At 45.8% G+C, this 23,926-nt stretch overlaps 2 protein-coding genes across 3 annotated transcripts; both read left to right on the top strand.

Annotated features, from left to right (window-relative positions):
- Positions 1 to 909: 909 nt before the first annotated feature.
- Positions 910 to 4,805, top strand: LOC120674301 (serine/threonine/tyrosine-protein kinase HT1-like). The gene is made up of 3 exons (XM_039955469.1): positions 910 to 1,824; positions 3,639 to 4,094; positions 4,206 to 4,805. The coding sequence occupies exons 1-3, from the start codon at positions 1,441 to 1,443 to the stop codon at positions 4,497 to 4,499; spliced, it is 1,134 nt and encodes a 377-aa protein (XP_039811403.1). The 5' UTR covers positions 910 to 1,440; the 3' UTR covers positions 4,500 to 4,805.
- Positions 4,806 to 6,219: 1,414 nt separating this feature from the next.
- On the top strand, positions 6,220 to 11,158 carry LOC120674040 (peroxisomal membrane protein PEX14-like). Of its 2 annotated transcripts, none has more exons than XM_039955102.1 (10): positions 6,220 to 6,378; positions 7,857 to 8,056; positions 8,144 to 8,192; positions 8,714 to 8,895; positions 8,982 to 9,165; positions 9,262 to 9,414; positions 9,934 to 9,965; positions 10,060 to 10,105; positions 10,230 to 10,294; positions 10,501 to 11,158. In XM_039955102.1, the coding sequence occupies exons 1-10, from the start codon at positions 6,345 to 6,347 to the stop codon at positions 10,921 to 10,923; spliced, it is 1,368 nt and encodes a 455-aa protein (XP_039811036.1). In that variant the 5' UTR covers positions 6,220 to 6,344; the 3' UTR covers positions 10,924 to 11,158. The 2 variants fall into 2 exon arrangements, with proteins under 2 accessions (XP_039811036.1, XP_039811037.1); XM_039955103.1 differs by having other exon boundaries at positions 6,221 to 6,378; positions 10,504 to 11,122.
- Positions 11,159 to 23,926: the final 12,768 nt, after the last annotated feature.

Here is a 23,926-nt window from a genome sequence, read left to right on the forward strand (position 1 = left end):
TGGGTACTGTAGCACTTTCGTTGTTATTTGTTAATTAATATTTAATTATGGATTAATTAGGCTTAAAAGATTCATCTCGTCATTGTAGTTAATTATTTTTTTAACTGCATTTAATGCTCTATGCATGTGCTCGATGTGACAGATACGGTAGCAATTTTTTGGGAACTAATTTTTTGGGATCAAGTGTGAGAAGAAACTTTTTGGGAACTAATTTTTTGGGATCAAGTGTGAGAAGAAACGCGTTTTTCTTCTTCAGATATCCACCGCTGTTAAACTGCCACCAAAGAGAGCCCTGTGTCCGTACGGACATGTGTGCTTCGTCTCGTTCTGCTTGGCTGCGCGCCTGCGCCAAGTAGAAACCGTCACCGGATAAATAAGTCCGTGTTTAGTTGCAATTTTTTTTGAAATTTTGGTATCGTAGCACTTTCGTTTGTATTTAGTAATTATTATTTGATCATGAGTTAACTAGACTCAAAAGATTCGTCTCGTAAATTACAGACAAACTACGTAATTAGTTATTTTGTTTAGTTATATTTAATATTTTATACATGTGTTTAAAAATTCGATACGATGGAAAATCTTGTAAAGTTTTGAAATTTTAGATACAACTAAATAAGAGCCAACTTGAACCGTCGACAGGATAATGATTCATCTCCTCCCTACGGTAGTGGCAGTGTTTGGTTCCCAATAAAATTTGCGTAGTATTCGTCACATCAAATTTTCAGACATGTATAGAGCATTAAATTAAATAAAATAAAATAATAACTAATTACATAGTGTAATTGATTCCTACGAAATAAATCTAATAACACTAATTAATCTATGATTGTACATTAATTATTAAATAATAAAAAAATATGCTACAATAACCAAATCCAAATTTTTTCCCCAACTAAACACACCCTCCGCTGAGGGTCTCTCTCTTCCATCTTCTTTCTCTAGCGCTCTCTCTCTCAACAAAACTCCCTGAATTGCATCGCATGTTACTCTTTCTTACTCTCTACCAAAACTCCAAAGCCATCACTCTCTCCCCCTGCCCCCTCCTCAGTTGCAACGATCTGCCTTGCATCTTCTCCTCCGTCCGTTTCCAATCCCATGCGTAATCATCTTTCGGGACTGAATCTTTCGATCTCCTGCCGCCCTGAGCGAGTTCGGCTCCAGCCAGTGAGAGAAATGTAGGCGCCACAGATCGCCCCAAATTCCCTGCTCTATCGGAAATCCAATCTTTTTCCAGACCGAATCCTCCTCCTCCTGCCGTAAAGTTTGGATTTTAAGAAGCCTTTCAGACGTGCGAGATTTCTGTCACCAGTCTCCAGAAGCGATTCATCTTCACAGACGCTTCGGTTCGTTCGCATTGCTTCAAAGATCCATCCAAACTCTCCACGCCATTCGCACCCCGACGAGGCTGCGGTCGCTTGGGGGGGGGGGGGGGGGGGGGAGATGAAGAGCCTGCAGTGCTTCAAGCAGAGCGGCGGCGGCGGTAATGGTTGCGGGCCGGGGAAGCGGCTGGAGCGGCGGCTGTCGCTGGGCGAGTACAAGAAGGCGGTGTCGTGGTCCAAGTACCTGATAGCTCCGCCGGGCGCCAGGATCCGGGGCGGCGGCGAGGAGCTCTGGAGCGCCGACCTGTCCAAGCTGGAGATCCGGGGCAAGTTCGCCTCAGGTCGCCACAGCCGCGTTTACTCCGGCAGGTACGCCGGCCGTGAGGTGGCCATCAAGATGGTCAGCCAGCCAGAGGAGGACGCTGCGCTTGCCACCGAGCTGGAGCGCCAGTTCGCCTCCGAGGTCGCACTCCTCCTCCGTCTCCACCACCCCAACATCATCTCGGTATGAACTTATTTCTGTGTTTTTTCTTTCACATTTTCTAAATTTAAAAGTGATATCTTTAACTTTTACCTCGCAATTGTTCTTGTCATGGTTTTTTTTAAACCCCCCGACAGCTTTGCTGTCCGGCATGTATTGATAGGGAAGAGTTGTCATGGATTTAGTCGAGTGCCGGATAACCATCTTAGCAATTTTGGGTCATGTCTCTTTGCCTTTGCCACTAGTGTGACAAACTCTGTCCTGGGTCCTGTAAAAAAAGGGCAAAAAAAACTGTCATGGGAAAAGTGGAATCTGGTGGGGATTCTGAATCTGAGGTATGGAACTATTTTTGTGCATTCGTTAAGCTGAAGCTAAATTCATCGCCTGTGATATGAAGATGCTTGCTGAGTTTTTGGTTTGGTTGGTTGTTATCTCTACAACATGCTGAATTATTGCTCGTCTGAACACGTTTTTCAGTCTAAGTTGCATGTCCCACGTCATTGTTCCTTTGTGGATCCAATCCGTGCAGCAGGCTGTAGGAGTTGTTAGGCTAACTGATCTTCACATTAAAGTTAAACCCTTTATGCTGTGCTTGGATTGGTGGAGGGATGGGGGCAAAGATAAGATACCTCTGGTGTGAGGCCATTTGTGCTTTACCTACACAGCGACCTGACAAACATGGAGATAACTTTTTCTAATGAACAGTATGAAATTGATGCTCGGGATAGTGAAATTATGAAGAAAACATAAAATTTGACAGTAGAATTGTTCAGGAAAGACAAATCTTCCCTACTGTGTGTCCTTTTTCATCTTTTATAATCAACCCCTTTGATCCATAAGCAGTGCTGTTAGTTGGTAATAGCACTTCTGTCAAATGATATCAGTTTGTTTTCAGAATGTTTTTCTGGCACTATCTGTACTGCTATTTAGTGGAACCTTGCATCAGTTCATGTAAAAGTTAAGTACATCGAGAACTCCGTAAACACTGCTTCAATTATAGATGTTGATTGACAAAAAAAACTTTGATTTAGCTGTTCTTTGATTCTTTGAATCCCCTCTGTGAAAAGGATTTAATCTCATATGTCAATGGTGGAATATCTGAATATTATGCACAATTGGGTTGAAAAAAAAGAGACTAATTATTTAGACTAATATGATTAGTTCAATCGCTATCTAGGGGTACCTTTTTGCTGGAAGGATGTGTTTGGCTTCATTGTGATGATGTTGGGTTAAGAGATCCATGGGCCAATGGTTATATTGAGATTGTTATCCTTGTTTGATCAATCATGCTATCTACTGCACCATAAGTGATGCCATTAGATGCTTGTTTGGCAAGTTATGGAAACGATGGTGTCTTTCTGGATAACATTAACATCCAAGCTTAGTTGCTTGCGCTTGTAGAGAAAAGTGTATCTTGCTAGCAATACATAAGGGAGAATTGACACAGAGAGTGATAGTTCATGTACAAATAAACATCAGTCTAACTTTTCGCTTTACAAAGTGACTGCTTTGTTCATTTGACCCCACAAGTCACATGGGGAAAGTTTGCTTAACCGGTTAAGCCTACATATCTGAGGAAGCTTGGGAATTCAAATGATATACCGATGCAAGTTGCAAATTTGCAATTCCATGGCTGGCAAATCTCTTCAAGTTCTTTTTCGATGAACCTATCACCAAAATATATTAGCTTATGTGAACTTGAGTGGCATGCTGCATATGATCACTTAAACGTTATTTGTTTCATGCTGTGTCCTATATTACACCTTTAGTTAATTATGAGTTCATTTTGTTAAAACTCTATTGGATATGCAGTTTTGTCTAATATCTTAGTTTTTCAGTTTGTTGCAGCATGCAAGAAGCCACCAGTATTCTGTATCATCACCGAGTACATGGCAGGGGGCTCCCTTCGTAAATATCTGCATCAGCAGGAGCCTCATTCAGTTCCCATCGAATTAGTGCTGAAGTTATCTTTAGATATTGCTCGGGGGATGAGCTACCTCCACTCTCAGGGTATACTTCACAGAGACCTGAAATCAGAGAATATACTTCTGGGAGAAGATATGTCAGTCAAAGTGGCAGATTTTGGGATTTCATGCTTGGAATCACAGTGTGGAAGTGGCAAGGGGTTTACAGGAACCTACAGGTGGATGGCTCCAGAAATGATCAAAGAGAAGCATCATACTAGGAAAGTTGATGTGTACAGCTTTGGAATCGTCATGTGGGAGATTTTGACCGCTTTGGTTCCGTTCAGTGACATGACTTCTGAGCAGGCTGCTGTTGCTGTTGCATTGAAGGTATGGCTCTTGATACACAGCGGCAATGTTCATCTTCATGAGTTTATGTATCCATGCGGTTAACATTGAAATTCATCTATCAGTTTCTTCTAACTGATAAACCTTGTGCAGAATGCTAGGCCACCACTGCCTGCTTCATGCCCTGTGGCAATAAGCCACCTGATAATGCAGTGCTGGGCGACCAGCCCGGACAAAAGACCTCAGTTTGATGACATTGTTGCAATCCTCGAGAGCTACAAAGAAGCCCTTGACGAGGACCCATCGTTCTTGTCATACATACCACCTTCACCGCACCACAGCCACCACCATCACCACCACCACCACCACCACCACCACCACCACCATCAGAGCCTTCTTCGGTGCCTCCCTCGCTCCATGAGACGCTCTGCATCTCTGAAAGTATGAGTCTCTGAATACAGCCTTTGTTCATCGATGCAATGTACAATATGCACCTCTTTTCGAATTCCTTTGTTTTCTTTGTTTCTCTATATGCGCGCGTTAGCCCTCTATTATGCGGCATTAGCATGCTATGGTTTAGTTTCTTCTTTACTCTTGTTGGTAAATTATTTCCGTCATTGATGCCTTGAGTAATGTAGAGATTAGAGGCAGGCAGGCAGGCAGCTTCCGGTTATTATCTATGGATGCCATTTGCTTTGAGTGATGGAAAACTTGAGCCTCAGCAACTGTAATATAATTCAGCTCTTCCCTGAACTCTGTTTGTGCCTCTCGATTTCAGTTGTTATGGTACTCGCTGCACTTTGCAAATACGTTTGCAGGCAGTAAATGAGTAGTGTGTGTCTGAATCGATTGGGTATTTGTTCGGAACTGAAAAACATCAACTGAGAACACTACGAGTGGCCAGTGTAACCTAGTTACTGCCTTTGGACTCAACCACATAAACACGCTTCAGAAAAGTTCAAAAAGATAGCGTGAGTATTCTGAATCCTGACAGTTTTAGGAAATTAAAAATGAAGGTCCAAATCACTTCCAAACATCTTCAGTCCTCACAAGTTCGCAGTTCGGTCACTAACGATCGAGCAATGGGAAGTGGGTGGTACGCGACTCCGCGTGTTAGGATTGCTGGATTGGGCCGTAAATTTAGGTTTCTATATTTGGATTCGGAGTGGGCTTTTGAGGAGTAAGAGGCGGCGCCGGCCCGTTGGAGCTCCGACCATAGTACCCAAATCGGTTTCCTTTTTCTTCTTTCTCAAGTTCTTATTTATCACGACGATGACGAATCCTGTGGATGATGACGCGGCGTCCCGTTCCATGGCCACTTTGGCAGTTTGCCACCACAGGTGCCCTAAAATTTTTTGCCACAGTTCGCCGCTACTATTGACAAGAGCACAATTTTGTCAGGTCCACCGTAAATTTAAGGGCGCTACTTAGACGGTGTTTAGTTGCCTCCAAAGTCTAAAATCTAAAAAAAATTCTTCATCACATCAAATTTACGGAACATGCATGGAGCACTAAATATAGATAAAATTTAAAACTAATTATACAGTTTGGTTCTAATTTACGAGACGAACATTTTGAGCCTAGTTAGTCAATGATTGGACAATAATTACTAAATACAAACAAAAAGTGCTACAGTGTGCTACTAAACACACCCTTACTGGCACCCAGATGTACGATGGGAGATGTTCCTGTCGAACGGTCGACAATGTTAATATCATTATACCTTCATACGTTATAGTTCACTATCTAGTTTGATAGATGTTGTTATTTAAAAAACTTCAAAAAGTTGTATTGAAGCGCATGTTCTTGTTCCAATGTTGCGTTAGTAGTCAAGATGATAGGAACCAGCACGTGTGATTGTGTGAATCCCAATTCTTATTTTCTGAGACGAGTAAATAAATCATCCAGCTTTTGCTTCTTTTAGGTGTGAATCCAAAATTTGCATCGAACAGCAAACAGTGACGAATATTCTCTTCCTTCTAAAAATAATGCAATTATCCTTTCTCAAGAAATTAAACAATTTCAAAAGTTTACTAATATTTATGTCTCTAAAAAATGTTAAAATAATTTAATAATATTTAACTTAAAATATAAATATTAGTACTATTTTTATATAAATTTAGTTACATTTGAATTGTTTGATTCTTAGGAAAAACAATAGTTAATTTGTTTTAGGACACAAGACCGACCTGTTGACTGACCTACGCACGGCGTCGTCCTCCTCCGACTCGTCCCTCGAGTCGAGAGTTGCTTTTGTTCCTCCACCCGCCATCCACGCAGTGAGGTTCCCCGATGGCGGAGCAGCCTCCTAGCTCTGCGCCGCAAGGTCAGATCCTTTTCCTTTCTCGTCAATTGTTGAAAACAGCTCAGAACCCTTCGTAGCTTTGGTGTTCTCTCTCTTCTCCTTGCGATTCTTGTGCCAAGCCGTGGCCTTTCCTTGCCGTGGGGTCTCCAGTGCCGGATTGATTTCTCAATTCTCCCTGATTAATTAAGTAGTAACACTGATGCGGATTTTATGGGTATCCTGTCGAGTATTAGCGGCGGCGAGTGTATGGTGCCTGTGGCGTTGTTGGAATCCGGCAGCTTGCGGCTGCCGGCTGGAGGGAATAAAAGACTAGGGATTCATCGAATTCGTGGAATTGGTCAACAGAGAATGGATTCCCGCGGACTGAAACTGTAGGCTAGAACTAAGAAATTGCAGAGAAAAAGTGCAGATAAAGGTTGATGAACTAGGGTTCTATGCTAGAATAAGAAAGTAAGAAAAAGAAACAGTACTGTTTTCATTCTTCAGCTTACAAGACAAACAGTACATCCTGGGCTTATGTACCCTAGAGGTCACAACAATAAAAAGGTAAACATAAGTGCAGTAATTTGGTGATAAACATAAGGAAAAAGTATATTTTCATCACTTACATTCTAATTATTGCAACTCAATCCCTTGACTAACTAAATCGGTGCACAATCATGCACACCTTGGTTTAACAATTGTTTAGTGTCATCTGGCAGCTGGCAAGGGTTTGGGTGGCAATAAAGGGGAAGGAAAAAAAATTTCAGGAAAATTAACAAAACCTATTCCCTTCAGACTGTTATAATAATTTGTTCAACTCTACGAATAAATTGAGTAGGAATCTATCCTTATTTCTTATTAGTAAGTGCATGAAGAAGCTTATTTCACTCTAGCAATTATGACATGGTTAACCAGTGATTTTCAAATAATTATATGTCCTAAACGGCTAAACCATTGTTAGGTTGCACCAAACAGTTGTTAAGCCTAGGTAGGAATGATTTCTGCACCGGTTTAATTAGTAAGGGATTTATTTGCACCAATTGAAATGTAAGGGATGAAAGTTACGCTTTTGGAATACTTAAGGGATGGGAATGTATTTCCCTAAACGGAACTCCCCTTGGATGCTTCTCATATATCTTGATGTATCTGGACCATTAGATCTTCATCTTGATCCTCATATATTTTTCTCTAGTAGTCCTGACATGCCCTTTTGTGGAAAGCAGCCTAACGGCTGCGGGTTGTTGCAAGGCTGAGAAATCATATCGCAAGGCATCAAACCAAATTGGAACCAGTGCATTTCTTGGCCCTATACAAAAATCAGGAGATGTAGGTTGCAGGACATGACTTGATTCCTGTTTGGAATTTATAAGCAGCTTTCTGCAAATGGAATGCTGTGGACAAAGTAGCAGCCCTGAGGCTTTGTGTTGTTCTCTTATTTACGGCTCACTGTGCTTAAGCCTTATGCTTCCACTGCTCTCAAAACATAATGGTACATTCTGTTTTTTCTGGCGCTGCAGATAGTTCTGGTGGGACTGAATCCTTCGACAATCTGGTAATTCAAGCTCCACAGCCGGTGAGGGAGGATTACATACAGAATGCTGTTAAGTTTCTTTCACATCCGAAGGTGAAGGGTTCTCCCGTATTCCACAGGCGATCCTTCCTTGAAAAGAAAGGCCTTACAAATGAAGAAATTGATGAAGCCTTTCGTAGGGTTCCTGTAAGATTTTATTTTCCTGCTACCCCTACTGTTTACTGTGGATGAAAAGAGGATCAAGTGTTTCTAAACAAACTTAATGCCTTGTAGGACCCTAAGCCAAATGGAACTGAAACTGCATCTGCTGGTTCACAACAAGGTAGTCTATGGTTCTAGATACAGTGTCTGTTTTCTGATCTGTATTGTTTGGATCTTCTGATTATAAAAAGTCCCAGATATCAGTATACTATCGTTGTTAAGTCGATACCAAAATGCCAGATCAGATTTTGTAAGAAATCATATCGAAGCTTGATCTTGCACAATTTTCTTTCCACCTGCACACTGAAGATTTACTTCCTGTTTTCTGAGCTTTGGCAGGATAACTGACAAACAAACAACACTCGTGAAACTTATAGTAACTGTTTCTGCTTGACGAAGCTACTTCACTGTTCTTTCATTTCATCAATTGCAATTGCTCTTGTTTCTTGTGTAGCACTTGTGGCCAACTTATTTCAAATGTTGATATCTTGATGTATCCATAGGCCTAACTATGATTTTTTGTTGTTGATGATAGTCCGTACATTTTACTCGTAACTTTTTGTTGAGAATCATACCATAGACTGAAAAAGTGAGGATGCATTCTGCTGTTAGTAATTGTCTTGTTTTCTTTGATTCTTCCAGCAAACAACCACAACCAATCTGATGCACTGCAACCTTATGCGGAACAACCACAAGCTGCTACTGGCTCTATCACTGCTGGAACTATTTCGCCACATATGAAGGCACAGTTTAGCTGGGTCAACACACTCCTTGGTGCAGGTCTTTTTCTTGGTTTGGGGGCTAGTGCTGCCATAACCCTCAAGGTACATCTGATGATTATGCGAAGGTGCTAGCTTATTTAGAAAATTATTTCAGATAGTTAACTTATTTCCATGTAAATTTTGCACAGAAATGGTTTATCCCTAGTCTAAAATCTTGGACCCGTACAGTCGTTGCTGAAGAAGATGAGAATGCGAAGGATGAACTCAGTTGCAATCTCTACGAAGAAATTAGGGAAGCCATAAACATTTCTGCATCAACCTTTTCTGATATAGCTAGAACAAACCAAGAAGTGCTTGCTTCGAAAGATGAAGGTTCCAGAATTGTTTTTGATAATTTATCGTATTTGACAGTACAATATACATTGTTATTTGAATTTTGTTATCTGAATGATTAACTCTTTTTTACAGATAGGAAGGTACTTATGAAGTTAACGGAAGCATTTGAGTCACAAGCAAATGTGTTTAAATCCTTGAATGAGACCTTATTAAATCATATCAGGGAGAATCGGTTTTCACAATACAACCTATTGGAAGAGCATGTTCAGCCTGCACCATGGAATGGTCAGTGTCTGTTATGGCTAAATTGCTGGCTTTATTGATAATGATGTAGGTTGAGGTAGATGGAATCTCGCCCTCACGCTGGAGGCTCTGAGATTGATCCTCTACTTCTTCCTTGATTACAAAAGATCCTGCCGTGCTCCTTATAAGAGCCCGAAACTAACAAACCTCCCTAATTTAGCTAACCTGTCCCTCAAGGAAACTATCAACCGACTAAGAAACCAAAACAAATATCTAAACCGAACCAGGACTCGTCTCCTTGGACCTGCGCCTGAACTTGGCACCAAAGAACTTGTCCATAACAGTGTCAAACTTAATGAGTGATGCATCATACTGAACTGCAGAGATAGTTAACTTATATTAGCATTTTGGGCAGAATCATTTGTAAATTTTGATCTGGTTATGCTTATCTCAATCCCCTGTAGTTCTGGACCATATATGAATAATTTATTAAACTTTAGGCTTTAAATAGCTATGTGCAAACACGGCTCTCACCATATTGGTATTATTTTCTCTGTGTAGGGGCGATTGACTATCAAGGGAGAGCTTCTCCGGTACGACTTGAAGACTTGCAGTTACCAATCCTTTCTAGCAGTATTCAAAAACTTTATATTATTTTTTTATCTCACACAATGTTTCTATTTGTAGCAAACTAATATGTATCCAACACCACCAAACAGCAGTTTTGACCCAGGTAAAGAACTGTGTGGCGTACCATCTCACAGTGAACCCACCAAAGATATTTCTTTTAGCTCCCAGACAAAGGTTTTTGGTTTGTCACACTTGTTATGTCTTCACTCATGGTTTATCTTGAACAGGGAGGCATTCATTCATGCCATTGCCTGAACCCACTTATGGATCATATTCTGGATCTTACACTGAGGTAATCCTGGGATCATGCTGAAGTACTTAGGAGTTAGGAATGCCATATTTGTGTTTGAATTTCATGCATCAACTTAATGTAGATAAAACATGTTGTCCCTATAGCAGAGCGACGTAACTAATTGGTGGCAAGACTACACTGAATCATGTGTCGTTCCATTTCTTAGTAGAAGGTAGTTGCCTTAAATTTGAAATTTTGTGATCCAGCAGCGCGTGCAGAGGCCAGGGTACGGATTCCAGCCCCAGATGAGCAATGACCGACAGAACCTCAGTTTGCGGAGCAACTACCAAGGGGTTTCTTTGAATCACCACACCGGCAATGCCATTGATGACCCTGCAGTGGAATTCCAGCGCCGCTGGGTCCCCCCGCAGCCACCAGGTGTCATCATGCCGGAAGCTGCGGCCGCGATCCGACATCCCAGGTCTGTTCCAAGGCAGCAGTCGCAGCCAGTCGATGGTCACTCGAGCACCGATGTTCTGAGACCATCTGAGCGCGTTGTGGCGACAACAGAGCAGATGAACGGCACCCCTGGAGCACCTGATGGAGAGTTGGCAGGTGATGGCGGTGCCGCGACAGCCAGCGCCAGCAGCAGCGGTGGGAGTGAAGAGCAGCAGCAGGAAGCCGCTTGAGGGAAGCTTTTGGTGATGCCCTTGCAGAGCTCCATTGCTGAGTGGTATATTTGGGTTTTGCTGCACCTATTTGTGTTTAGCGTACAGCAGATATGAAAGTTTACCCATCTCATGTATAAAGTTGCAACTGTATGACTGTATGTACATATACCACTGCCACTCAGGAAAGTAATAATTCGATGTATGTCTGAATGTCTAAGCAGCTCATGAAATGAACAGGAATCGAGTGTGTTCTTGTTTTGGGCCCTGCTGAAAATTTATTGTCGCGAAAGGTTGGGCCAGGCATGGGCTGGAAAACGCACTGAAATAAAATTCAGACTTTTCATTGTCTGAAACAAAAAGTTCAGAGTTTTGTTGGGGCAACACCAAAGATGAATTTCAGGGCTCGAAAAAAAAATGTCGCCGCCGCCTTGGAAGGAAGCCACGGCCTCCTTTTGGTCACCACGGAGCAAGAAATAATTGGCTCTTGGTTGTATGTCTCAGCAGCTCAAGAAATGAACAGGAATCGAGTGTGTGTTCTTGTTTTGGGGCTTTGGGCCCTGCTGAAAGGTTGGGCCAGGCATGGGTTGGAAAACGCACTGAAATAAAATCCAGACTTTATTTGTCTGAAACAAAAAGTTCAGAGTTTTGTTGGGGCAACACCAAAGATGTTTTTCAGGGATCGAAAAAAATGTCGCAGCCGTCTTGAAAGGAAACCACGGCCTCGTTTTGGTCCCCGGTCGCATTCACGAACCCTGCACGCCGAAACAAAAATGGAAACCTTCTTTTCCTCTAGGCGTTGCTGCAGCAGTAGCGATTGCCGAGCAACTACTTCGGCAATTCGCTGTCTTGTTTTCCATGCGGATTCGTGCGCTGAATACCGGCCGGCACAAAAAATACATGCGGCGGGTGAAGGAGGGACGTCGGTCACATGAGTACATGACTCCCACATCACATGATCATGACTCACATCGCACGATCACGAGGAGGAAGAGAATTAAAAAGCCAACAGGGGCTTTGGATCCGCCGTCACAAAAAAAAAAAGAGGAGACAGAAGCTGAAGACTCTGAAGAAGCCGAGAGGCGGTCACGCACGCCTAGGGATTTTCCGGCCTCGTGGCACAGGAATTCTCCGGGCTCCCTTGCCGGGAGACTCCAAGAAGTTCAGACTTCAAAGTTCAAACCACATGAGTTGACTTGTCCCCGAGTTGAACATGTGCCGGGAACCGAGCAGGCTGGCGGCACCGGGCTCGGACTTTCAAACTCGTGGCCCGGGGGAGGATGCAGTAGCTTCCCGCCGCACGCGAATCGATCAGTTTGACCCTGGAGAGATGCCGCCAGCTGAGCTCAAGTCAAACCACGCGGATGACGAGGATCAGCACGTTGTTTGTCAGTTGATGCACCTGATTACCCCGATGCAGACTGACTGGACCAGGCCTCGTTTTACGCGATGTAAAAAATAACTCACTCCATCGCAAAATGAATGCGGCGCTGGCTTCCCGAGAAGTCAACCAATTCTTAGATCCCAAAAATTTACATCCCAAAACGTCACATCAAATATTTGGACACATAGATGAAGGATTAAACAAAATTTATTTATAAAGCCTTTTTGCACGAATGAGTTGTAAATCGCGAGATAAATCTAATAGACCTACTTAATCCATGATTTGCAACAGTGACGCTATAGTAATCATTCGCTAATTATGAATTAATTAGGCTCATTAGATTCATCTCGCGATTTATAACATATCCGTGCAAAAAAATTTGTTAGATTTTATTTAATACTCCAAATTAGCAAGATTATCTTTCAATTTTTTTGGCAAAATGATCTAAACACGACCTTATACAAATAGTATTAACATTTACTCCTACATTACAAATAAGTATCATTATATTAATCATGAAATATATTTTCATATTAAATCTATTTGGAGGCATAAATATTCATAAATTTCTGTACATATTTTATTAAACTTAAAATTATAGCAAGACATGGTAGAGAAATGTTAGATTTTACAGAGATTTGACTGAGAGAGAGATGCAGATACTCGTTGGCGTTGCATCTCCGAGTTCAGGTTTGATCTGACCAGAGGCTTACGATCAGTAATGAGGCTACGCTTGATCTAACGACCAAACAAACACACCTTTGGACTTTGGCCTCTTGAGGCAGCTAGCCGTCAGATGATCTTCAGATGCAACTCCTGGTCTGGTCCGGCACCTCTCCCCATCCTCGCCATCACTCCATCAGTGCAGTGCGTGTGCTCTCCGTCGGCCATCGCATTGAAGCGAGTCGAAAGGGTCCGGCATCCCCATCGCTTTCAGTAAGTGGATCCGCCACCCAATAATCGCCCTCTAATCTCATCACGCTGGGAGCACTCCACTACTAAACGGCGACCGGCACGCATGCTGCCGGCGCACATGTGTCCACGCACGGAGCTCGCGAGGGGGCCAGGAGTGGCGGCAGGAACATGCATGAGCCCCGGGATCGGCCACCTGTTAGGCTGTTACTCTGTTAAGTATAGGCGGTCCCGGTCCCTCCGGCCCAGTGTGGCCGACCACGCCTTTCGCGTGCCGACCGAAGGCAGACTGGATGTTCAGAGGTGTTTGGAGTTTAGCTCTTGTATCAGATGTTTTATGTCAATTAGAAAAATTAAATATGAATTACTTCCTTCATTCTAAATTATTAATTATTTTAATTTTTCTAGATGTATAGTTTTTATTATGCATATAGTAAAAATCGATGTATCTGGAAAAATCAAAATAACTAATAATTTGGAACAGGAAAAATAATTATAAAACTAATTGTAGAAATCTAGTCCTAATTCGTGAGGTGAGATGAATCTATTAAACTATTTATCGTCATTGGATACTTGTTACATAGTCTAGACACTATTTGAATCTATCGAGCCATTGGTTGACACCACAATTCATGCTACACGGTCCCAAGGCGGTCCACCTATATATCCTTGTTAAGTCTCACTATCTCTCTGATTTGTTATCAATATCCGTAGCAAGATCTAGCAGACCTAGCATTAAAGATGGCAGCGGCTAGATGCCCTTGAGTTATCGTCCTCCTCTATACTCAGGAGCAAGTCATTGGTCATGCCAAATAAGTTAACTTAGAGCAACCAATGAGCAAGCATGTAGTAGATACTTGTTGACGAGGAGCTCCCAAAGTTGGCCCCCCCCACGTGGTAGTGGTGCATGTCAATGACAAAGTGGAATAGTGGATATAGGTTAGTTTAGACTTTTCAGACATCTAGCATCCAATGTTCATTGTCAGAACAGTTCTACAGTGTGGTTGGTGGTGATCCCAAGTGCCGTGACAACCTGATTGGCCTTGAGGGGCATTCTTCATTCTTCAACTGACTCTTGATGAGTCCATTATTGTGTTGTGGTACTATTTTTACTATATCCTTATGTGTTGTTGCAAGATCTCGCATCGCATGTCATATAAATTATTTATATCACAAGGTTGTTTATTAGTTTCTTAGTATTAATCCTTTCCCTTTTTCATGCTTTTGACGGTTCTTATCTAGATATCAATTGTTTGTTCAAGTGTTTATGCCCCTTCACTTGATGAAATACATGCATTGCATATTTTCAAGGAAAAAAGAAGTATTGAACAAAGTCGGTAATTACTAACACGTGGTGCTAATATAGTAGGGTGGTGATGTTGTCGATTTCATAGGTTAATTAGTCATATTAGTATAACAACAATTAGAAACTTGGTACATAGGCTCGTTAGGTTGTTGTTTCATGAATGCTTGGTGATGGCCAATAAGAGATTATGTGTTTAGGACACCAAGTTATGGCAAGTTAGTACAATGTTGGAAGTTGTGGACAGTAATGTATAGTAGTGAAAGGAGACAAACGAGTGGAGCTCCTCTCCTCTCCTCTCCTCTCGAATCTCTGCTAGATACCGTTGAGAGAGGGGAGAAAAGATGATTCGGTTGCCGTCGGCAAAGACGGCGGTCTCTTACGCCTCCGATGGCCTGAGGGTCGTCGGGAGGTGGCGGAGACCGCTGACCTCTTGCTGGATGGTGGAGGTTGCAAAGTTTTAGGTCCTAGTACATCTAAGGTTAGGTTTCCTAGCGTTAGTGGCGATGCGGCGGCACTGACATGAAGACCTCTCAGGTTTATCCTCGCCCCTATGTAGTGGCGGATCTAGAAATAGATCAAGGAGGGCTGAGTTTCTTCTTCCTCTCTCGTTCTTTCTTCTTCCTCCCCTTCTTCCTCATTCCTTCTCCTCAAAAATGGAGGGGGCTCCATTGTTTGTGCTGGAGCCCTCCTAGACCCACCGCTAGCTCCGCCCCTGCCTCTATGGCGCTTCTCCCTGGCGTCATCAGCGAGCTCGTGGAGGTGGTGCTCCTGGCGTGGAGCTCGTGTACATGAGGTGTTTGCCAGCGACTCGTAGGCTCGAAATGGAGGTGAGTTTGCTGGGCTTTTGTTTGGTGGATAGAGATGCAGCTTTGGACCTCATGGAAGTTAGGAAGGTGGAGCAGATCCAGTCTTCTAATGGTCGTCGCCGGTGGATCTGCCTCCATGGTCTCCGGAGCTTGGGGGTGTCCCTGGATCTCCAGCACTAGCTTCAGCTCATCCATGACGACAAGCGTCTATTGCAGCTTTTCTGAAAGCTTCGAAGTGATGGAGCTCTGGTTGATCTGAGGTTGGTGGCAGACGACGGTAGAATCTGACGTGCAAAGGTTTCAGGGTCCTAATTGTAATTTTAGTATTTTTCAAGTCTTTCTGCAAATAGTCTAGTGGTACAGTTGTCGTCTGTGTTCTACCAGAATGTACCTGAACGTGTACTCATATTTGTACGGTATCTTCATGGCTAATACATGTATGTTTGCTAAAAAAAAGGAAGGAGACAAACGAATCTAGTTAATGGTGAAGCGGGTTAGGCTGTTGACAATATCACAAAGAGCTGCATGATGCCTGAAGTTGGGATATAAATAACCACTTTGTATCCCTTATGGGAAACTTCTTGTTTTTTTTGTCTATAAGAAAGTCTCTATATGTCGGGTACCATGATTAGGGGCACCCTAACTAGGAGACTAAATCACCCCTAAAACGCAAAACACATGCCAGGCCATCGGGCCCACAAAGGCCTACAGCCTCCTTCCAATCCAGAAGAAAGGAAATGACTCAAAGAAGCCCAATCCACGGCCCATGTACACAGTGCGGCCCCTCCGAGCCCCCTCGAACCCGTGGGGCAATCTCTGCCTCGCTCGAGGGCCTCCCGCCGAGACCCTCGACAAACGCCTCACGTTTCCGCTTCGCTCGAGGGTAGTGAGCCTACCCTCGAGAGAGCGGACTGACTCCGCCTCACTCGAGGGTAGTGAGCCTACCCTCGGGGGAGCGGATCGTCTCCGCCTCGCTCGAGGCCACCCCTCGACGGAAAAGACAAGCGGCCCTTCCGCTCACCCGCCCGCCGTACAGAGGCATTAAATGCCAACCACTCCGTCGCAGCTCCCGGATCAGATGGCATCAGGCCTCCACTCCGCACAGTGGCTGTGACCAGGGTCTTATCAGCCAACTCCGGTCACTGCTTAGGCCATCTCCGGCGCTGTGGCGACACTGTGGGAACCTGCGACGCTGTGCGAGACGTGCTCGGCACTGCTCCAGCCATTGTGTTGCCAAATCCCCGTACTTCCCTTGTACTTTCCCCTCCGCGGAACCCTCGAACAGCATGGGCACGGCCCTCGAAAGCGGCCCCGACCTTGACTAGGGCAGGACCCCCGCATGCAGGACCCTCGGAGTGCTGCCACGTCGAATGCGGGGGACGGTACTCTCCACAGGGACCGCCACGCCACCCGCTGGAGCTGCCAGGACGCCGGCGCGATCTCCGCAGGGCCAAGGACGATGCCGAGGACGACTGCCACGCCAGGCGCCATACCCCACAATGTACTTTCTACAGTGCTCGACCACTGCACCCCCGCGCTTCGGGGAAAAGACGACGACTTCCGCGATCTCCTCCCGTGCATGTACATCGCCCCTCCTTGTGTCTATAAAAGGGGGAGGCGGGCTCTATCTTATCCATCTGGGCTGTTCTACACACTTAGCACAACTCACAAGAGCACACACGCTCTTCTGAGTCCCGATATTGGCACTCGCCTCAATCAACTTCTCCTCTAGCAGAGACTTGGGAGCTCCCCCCCCTCTCTCGCCTCGCTTGTACCCCTACTACAGGCACCCCCGGTGCAAGACAGTACAGTACACTCGCACACCCCTTTGCTGGATGTACGGCCCCACGGTCGGAATCGGGATAAACCCGTGCGTTACCGTGTTGCCTCTTGCATCAACCATCTGGGACTAGGGACACGCAGCATCATCACTAGTTGGTGCCGGACCATCGGGTCAAGACACCGACAGTTGGCGCGCCAGGTAGGGGACGCTGCGTGACATTTCTCTTTTGTTCTCATTTGATCTCCAGGGATGGCGAGCAGATCCAACCCATTTCCCATGGGCGCCTCGGATCCGCTCCCAGCGGGATACGAGATTTGGTTCGGGAGTCTTGAGTTCAGGGCAACCGGCAACGGTTAACTCATGGAGTTCCTCTCGCCTAAATGCAACCCCGACACTCCGACTTCACCAGCCCGGCGCAACAGGCGCTCGGACCAGCGCTCGCGACAAGCGTGCATGGAGCGGCGTAGGGCGGCACGACTCAGCTCCCCCACGTGGGTTGGGGTTGGCATGTCGCAGCTCAGCGTCACGGCCGACGGAGCCACCACTTCGTCATCACGTGCTCCGGCGCCATCTGCGCCGGCACCACCATCGACTGCAGCCCCAGTGCCTCCTAGGGAGGGCGCGACTGCACCGTCGCCCTTACCCTTCGGGATGCGCAACGCTGCCACCTACGCCTCTTCATCCAGCACCAACTTCACCGAGTACGAGGATCTGCCGGGTCATCATCTCTTCTCGATCCGCAACCTCATCGCATCATCTCCTGACGACTCCTACCCCGAGATGGCGGGCTCGATCGCCGACGACATCAACTTCTTCATGGACAACTTCATGGACGAGGAGGCCGAGGACTACTCCGGGGTCCGTGACCTTGACGCTTTCCACTCGTTCCAGCTCGCGGCGGCGTACTGCCTCACCTGCTCCGAGGACTCCAGCGAGGGGGATTACGATCCCACTCGGGAGTGCTTCATGGTCTAGCTCGCGGACGGGAACGGCGGGGCAGACCCGCATGCAAACCAAGCGGTGGTGCCTGCCGCGAACCCTTCTTCTTCGTCAAGCTCGGCGGTGCGGCAAGCACAGCTGGCGCAACTCAAGGAGCTTCAAGCCAAGCTCGACGACGTAGCTAAGCCGTCTGTCGACTTCAAGAACCCTGCAGAAGCCCTCGGGGCGGCGCCCGGACCCTCGGGGGCTGCGACCACGAGGCCATCAGCCGGGGACCCCTCGACGGAGAAGCCCGAGGCCATGGACACTGACTTCGAGACCACCTCTGTGGACGAGGCCGAAGCAATGGAGATTGACAAGGCCCAGCCTCCACGAGATTGGCACACCCAGTACCTTGACTGGATGATTCGAGGGGTCCTACCCTCGGACCGTGCTCAGGCACGGTGCATCGCTAGACGGGCCAAGTCCTTCATTCTGATCGACGACGAACTGTACAAGCGCAGTCCCTCGGGCATTCTGCAATGGTGCATCCCCATCCGCAAGGGCAAGGAGCAGATCCGAGACATACACGCCGGCATCTGCGGTCACCACGCCGCGCCGCGCACCCTCGTGGGCAACGCGTTTCGGCAGGGCTTTTACTGGCCCACCGCGGTCGCCGACGCCACCAACGTCGTGCGGACCTGTGAGGGTTGCCAGTTCTACGCCCGGAAGATGCACCTCCCGGCACATGCTCTGCAAATCATCCCCATCACATGGCCTTTCGCCGTGTGGGGACTGGACCTCGTCGGCCCACTGCAGAAGGCGCCTGGGGGCTTCACCCACTTGTTGGTGGCAATCGACAAGTTCTCCAAGTGGATCGAGACTCGACCCATCGGCAAGATCAAGTCTGAGCAAGCTGTTCTGTTCTTCACTGACATTGTCTTCAGGTTTGGGGTCCCGAATTCGATCATCACCGACAATGGCACCCAATTCACGGGCAAGAAATTCTTGGCATTCTACGACAGCTACCACATACGCATGGACTGGTCGGCTATGACGCACCCACAGACGAATGGGCAAGTGGAGCGTGCCAATGGCATGATCCTCCAAGGCCTCAAGCCAAGGATCTTCAACAAGCTGAACAAGTTTGGCTGGAAGTGGCTCACAGAGCTGCCCTCGATTATCTGGAGCCTGAGGATGACCCCAAGCAGAGCCACGGGCTTTACCCCATTCTTCCTCGTCTATGGCGCCGAGGCCATGCTCCCCACAGACTTGGAGTACAGGTCACCGAGGCTCAAGGCCTACCAAGAGTAGCAGAACTAGCAAACCCGCGAAGACTCGCTAGACCAAGTGGACGAGGCTCGAGACGTGGCGCTCCTTCACTCAGCACGTTATCAGCAGTCCCTGCGAAGGTATCAAGCACAGAGAGTTCGACGCCGAGACCTCAACAAGGGCGACTTGGTGCTGAGGCTTCGGCAAGACAACAGGGGACGCCACAAGCTCTTACCACCGTGGGAAGGCCCATATATCATCGCTGAGGTGCTCAAGCCCGGCACGTACAAACTGGCGAACGAAAAATGCAAAGTCTTCACCAATGCTTGGAACATACAGCAGCTATGTCGCTTCTATCCTTAGAATTCCAAGCTATTTGTACATCGTTTGTACTCGTATTTAAGATTTCCCAAAACAATAAAGGAGTATGCTTTACTTATTTATTTTTTGGGAACTTTCCGGACCCTCGGGGGCTCGGATACGCATGATGTAACACCCGGTTTATAAAAGAACATAAACCGAGCAATCATATACGTGCCAGGATCAAGTCACACGTATATACAACAGAATGAACAGTATATCACAGCACATATCACGAATAAGTCATAATAAATCGAAATACGAATGTTATTTATTACATTAATGACAAAAATGTCTGATACAGCGGAAGCAAAGTACAAATACGATAAAAACTCTCCGAAGCTGAGCAGGGCGCCACAGGGACGACGACTGGGAGATGAACGCCTAGAAGTCCTCATAGTCCTGGTAGCGCTGAGCGAACTCCCTCGTGTCGGCAGGAACTGAGCAGCAGTAGCGTAGCCAAGAGGAAAAAGTAGAGAAGAGGCAAGAGTGAGTACACAACTTGTACTCAACAAGTATAACACAAACTATGAGGCTCTAAGGTTGGCTGACTGACTGCATTAGCTTTTAAGTCTTGGCAAAATTTCATTAAAACTATTTACTACCAGTTGATGAATCACCATTAACCCAGTTATATAGTAATTAATCAGAATTAATTCAGAAACTACTGAGTGCCAAACCAAACCAAACCAAATCAAGGTAACCCCAAGAGGCACCTCCCTCGTCGGAAGGAGACAACCCCACTAATCAAAAGGAGGATCTGGGCCGCTCATAACCGTGAGCACAGCTAGTATACCAGTTTTACACTCTGCAGAGGTTGCACATCTTTACCCACAAGTCGTGAGCTACGCCAGTTGTTCATCACACTTCCTTAGGTGAGATGACTAGCGACTCACTACAAGGCCTTTACAAAGAATCTCGTTGGTAGGGAGTAACCGCGAGGGTGGATCGGCGACTATGGAGCAGGTCTAGTGGGCGTCAAGACACGAAGCACAGACGAGGCCACTCAGCACGAGGGACATAGAAGCTTACCACCCCTGCCCCGCAGGTAAGTTACTCCAAACCAAAAAGACCTAATTATTACGCCAAGACCGTCCCATTCCAGTCTTGTGGTAGCGCTGTTGTCCCAGGTTGTCGCTCTATGAACCGGTCCTTATGGAGAGTGGCCAACCAAGCACTAAGCACCGTGCTGGCCCCCTAAACCATGTTTCTACAAAAATCATATTTTAACGAGACGTGAGCCACCCAAGCACGAAGCACAGAGGGCCACTCTCAGAATTAAGTTTAAGTAAACCATTAATCCAATTAATTAAAAAGGACCAGAGTGTGTTATAGCGCGGCACCTAGCACAACTAACCAAAATGCAACCCAAGGTAATATATAAATGATAAATGTGGCTAGGAAATCCTTATAGGCATACAATATTAAAATGCAGTATGAAAATATATTTAAAAGTGATAGGTTGTTCATATTATACTTGCCTTCCTCGTACTGCTCCTGCTGCTGCTCAAACTGGTCAGAAGACGGCTGCTCCGAGTACTGGTACTGGGGCTCCTCCGGTAGCTCAACGTCTACTCACGAACATATGGCCAAAACGAGGCACAACAATGAGCATACATGCAACCAAAAGCTAACACTAATAAACAGTACAACAATACATAAAAACAGCACAGTAAACTAGTCTGAAACTATTCTACGCGTTACAACGATCGTGTGGATATAAAGAACACTAAAAACGGAGCTAAGACGCAAAATCTAGGCCAAAAACAAGTTCTAGGGGCTTATTTGTAAGAAAACTGAAGTTCCAGGGGGTTTTCTGCAAAAATCGAGGACTAAAACATAATTAAACTAAAACTCTGGGGTCTAACTCGCAAAAACGTCAAGTGTGGACTGCGGGTTCTATTTTAAAGAAACTCAGGGGCTACGCGTTAAAACCAGGACTTAAATCTAATTATTTTTGAACTCAGGTGGACCGCGGGTTAAAATCTAATAAACCGAGGGTCTCTTTAACAAATTTACCAAGCCGAACCGGTATCTTCGATTTCCAGCCGCAGGATTTGGATCTGGCGGCCTAGATCTAATGTAACCTTGATCTAATCGCGGCCGCTGACTCTCCTCCGCAGCGCAACGACCGCGCCCAATCCGCCGAGATCACCGGCGAGTTTCCCTTTGGGGCACGCCTCCCCACTTGACGTTTTAATTACGGAGCTAAGACGCAAAATCTAGGCCAAAAACAAGTTCTTTATATCCACGCGATCGTTGTAACGCGTAGAATAGTTTTAGACTAGTTTAGTGTGCTGTTTTTATGTATTGTTGTACTGTTTATTAGTGTTAGCTTTTGGTTGCATGTATGCTCATTGTTGTGCCTCGTTTTGGCCTTGTGTTCGTGAGTAGACGTTGAGCTACCGGAGGAGCCCCAGTACCAGTACTCAGAGCAGCCGTCTTCTGACCAGTTTGAGCAGCAGCAGGAGCAGTACGAGGAAGGCAAGTATAATATGAACAACCTATCACTTTTAAATACATTTTCATACTGCATTTTAATACTGTATGCCTATAAGGATTTCCTAGCCACATTTATCCTTTATATATTACCTTGGGTTGCATTTTGGTTAGTTGTGCTAGGTGCCACGCTATAACACACTCTGGTCCTTTTTAATTAATTGGATTAATGGTTTACTTAAACTTAATTCTGAGAGTGGCCCTCTGTGCTTCGTGCTTGGGTGGCTCACGTCTCGTTAAAATATGGTTTTTGTAGAAACATGGTTTAGGGGGCCAGCACAGTGCTTAGTGCTTGGTTGGCCACTCTCCATAAGGACCGGTTCATAGAGCGACAACCTGGGACAACAGCGCTACCACAAGACTGGAATGGGACGGTCTTGGCGTAATAATTAGGTCTTTTTGGTTTGGAGTAACTTACCTGCGGGGCAGGGGCGGTAAGCTTCTATGTCCCTCGTGCTGAGTGGCCTCGTCTGTGCTTCGTGTCTTGACGCCCACTAGACCTGCTCCATAGTCGCCGATCCACACTCGCGGTTACTCCCTACCAACGAGATTCTTTGTAAAGGCCTCGTAGTGAGTCGCTAGTCATCTCACCTAAGGAAGTGTGATGAATAACTGGCGTAGCTCACGACTTGTGGGTAAAGATGTGCAACCTCTGCAGAGTGTAAACTGGTATACTAGCCGTGCTCACGGTTATGAGCGGCCCAGATCCTCCTTTTGATTAGTGGGGTTGTCTCCTTCCGACGAGGGAGGTGCCTCTTGGGGTTACCTTGATTTGGTTTGGTTTGGTTTGGCACTCAGTAGTTTCTGAATTAATTCTGATTAATTACTATGTAATTGGGTTAATGGTGATTCATCAACTGGTAGTAAATAGCTTTAATAAAATTTTGCCAATACTTAAAAGCTAATGCAGTCAGTCAGCCAACCTTAGAGCCTCATAGTTTGTGTTATACTTATTGAGTACAAGTTGTGTACTCACTCTTGCCTCTTCTCTACTTTTTCCTCTTGGCTACGCTACTGCTGCTCAGTTCCTGCCGACACGAGGGAGTTCGCTCAGCGCTACCAGGACTACGAGGACTTCTAGGCATTCGTCTCCCAGTCGTCGTCCCTGTGGCGCCCTGCTCAGCTTCGGAGAGTTTTTATCGTATTTGTACTTCGCTTCCGCTGTATCAGACTTTTTTGTCATTAATGTAATAAATAACATTCGTATTTCGATTTATTATGACTTATTCATGATATGTGCTGTGATATACTGTTCATTCTATTATATATACGTGTGACTTGATCCTGGCACGTATATGATTGCTCGGTTTATGTTCTTTTATAAACCGGGTGTTACACATGAACACTGAGCTACGCCTGGCTTTACCCTCGGCAAAGCCAAGCCTCCCTCGGGGGCTACTACGGGGGGAACCCCTGAACGTCCCCAAAAATCGGCAATGTTTTTTCAAAAAAATCTCTGTATCTAAGTTTCTCGTATACTTAGAAAGCTAGACGCAAGGCGCAAACGACTAAGGAATGGGATCGGCCGAGCCGCGGGACCGCCTACGCCTCCGGGATCGGCCGAGCCCCGGGACCGCCTACGCCTCCGGGATACGGCATCCCCACTCACCTCCCTACGCCTAAGTCATTTGTGAACGCAAACTTCCTCGCTGAAAACTATCTAAGATGCATACGAGAACACGAAAGTTAAATAGGAAAAAACAAAGGCTCGAACGCACAAGGCCTCGATGGGCCACACTGTCGATTTACTATAACAAATTTCTTAAATCTAGAAGTATGATTAC

This window comes from Panicum virgatum, chromosome 5N (assembly GCF_016808335.1).
Source record: "Panicum virgatum strain AP13 chromosome 5N, P.virgatum_v5, whole genome shotgun sequence".
Taxonomy (NCBI): Eukaryota; Viridiplantae; Streptophyta; class Magnoliopsida; order Poales; family Poaceae; genus Panicum; species Panicum virgatum.

Excerpts from the sequence above, each read along its gene's own strand:
- LOC120674301 (XM_039955469.1), top strand. The coding sequence starts at position 1,441 with ATGAAGAGCCTGCAGTGCTTCAAGCAGAGCGGCGGCGGCGGTAATGGT. Across the intron at positions 1,825-3,638 it reads ACCACCCCAACATCATCTCG|TTTGTTGCAGCATGCAAGAA; the intron begins GTATGAACTTAT and ends TTAGTTTTTCAG. Across the intron at positions 4,095-4,205 it reads CTGTTGCTGTTGCATTGAAG|AATGCTAGGCCACCACTGCC; the intron begins GTATGGCTCTTG and ends AACCTTGTGCAG.
- LOC120674040 (XM_039955102.1), top strand. The coding sequence starts at position 6,345 with ATGGCGGAGCAGCCTCCTAGCTCTGCGCCGCAAG. Across the intron at positions 8,193-8,713 it reads ATCTGCTGGTTCACAACAAG|CAAACAACCACAACCAATCT; the intron begins GTAGTCTATGGT and ends TGATTCTTCCAG. Across the intron at positions 10,295-10,500 it reads ATTCTGGATCTTACACTGAG|CAGCGCGTGCAGAGGCCAGG; the intron begins GTAATCCTGGGA and ends TTTGTGATCCAG.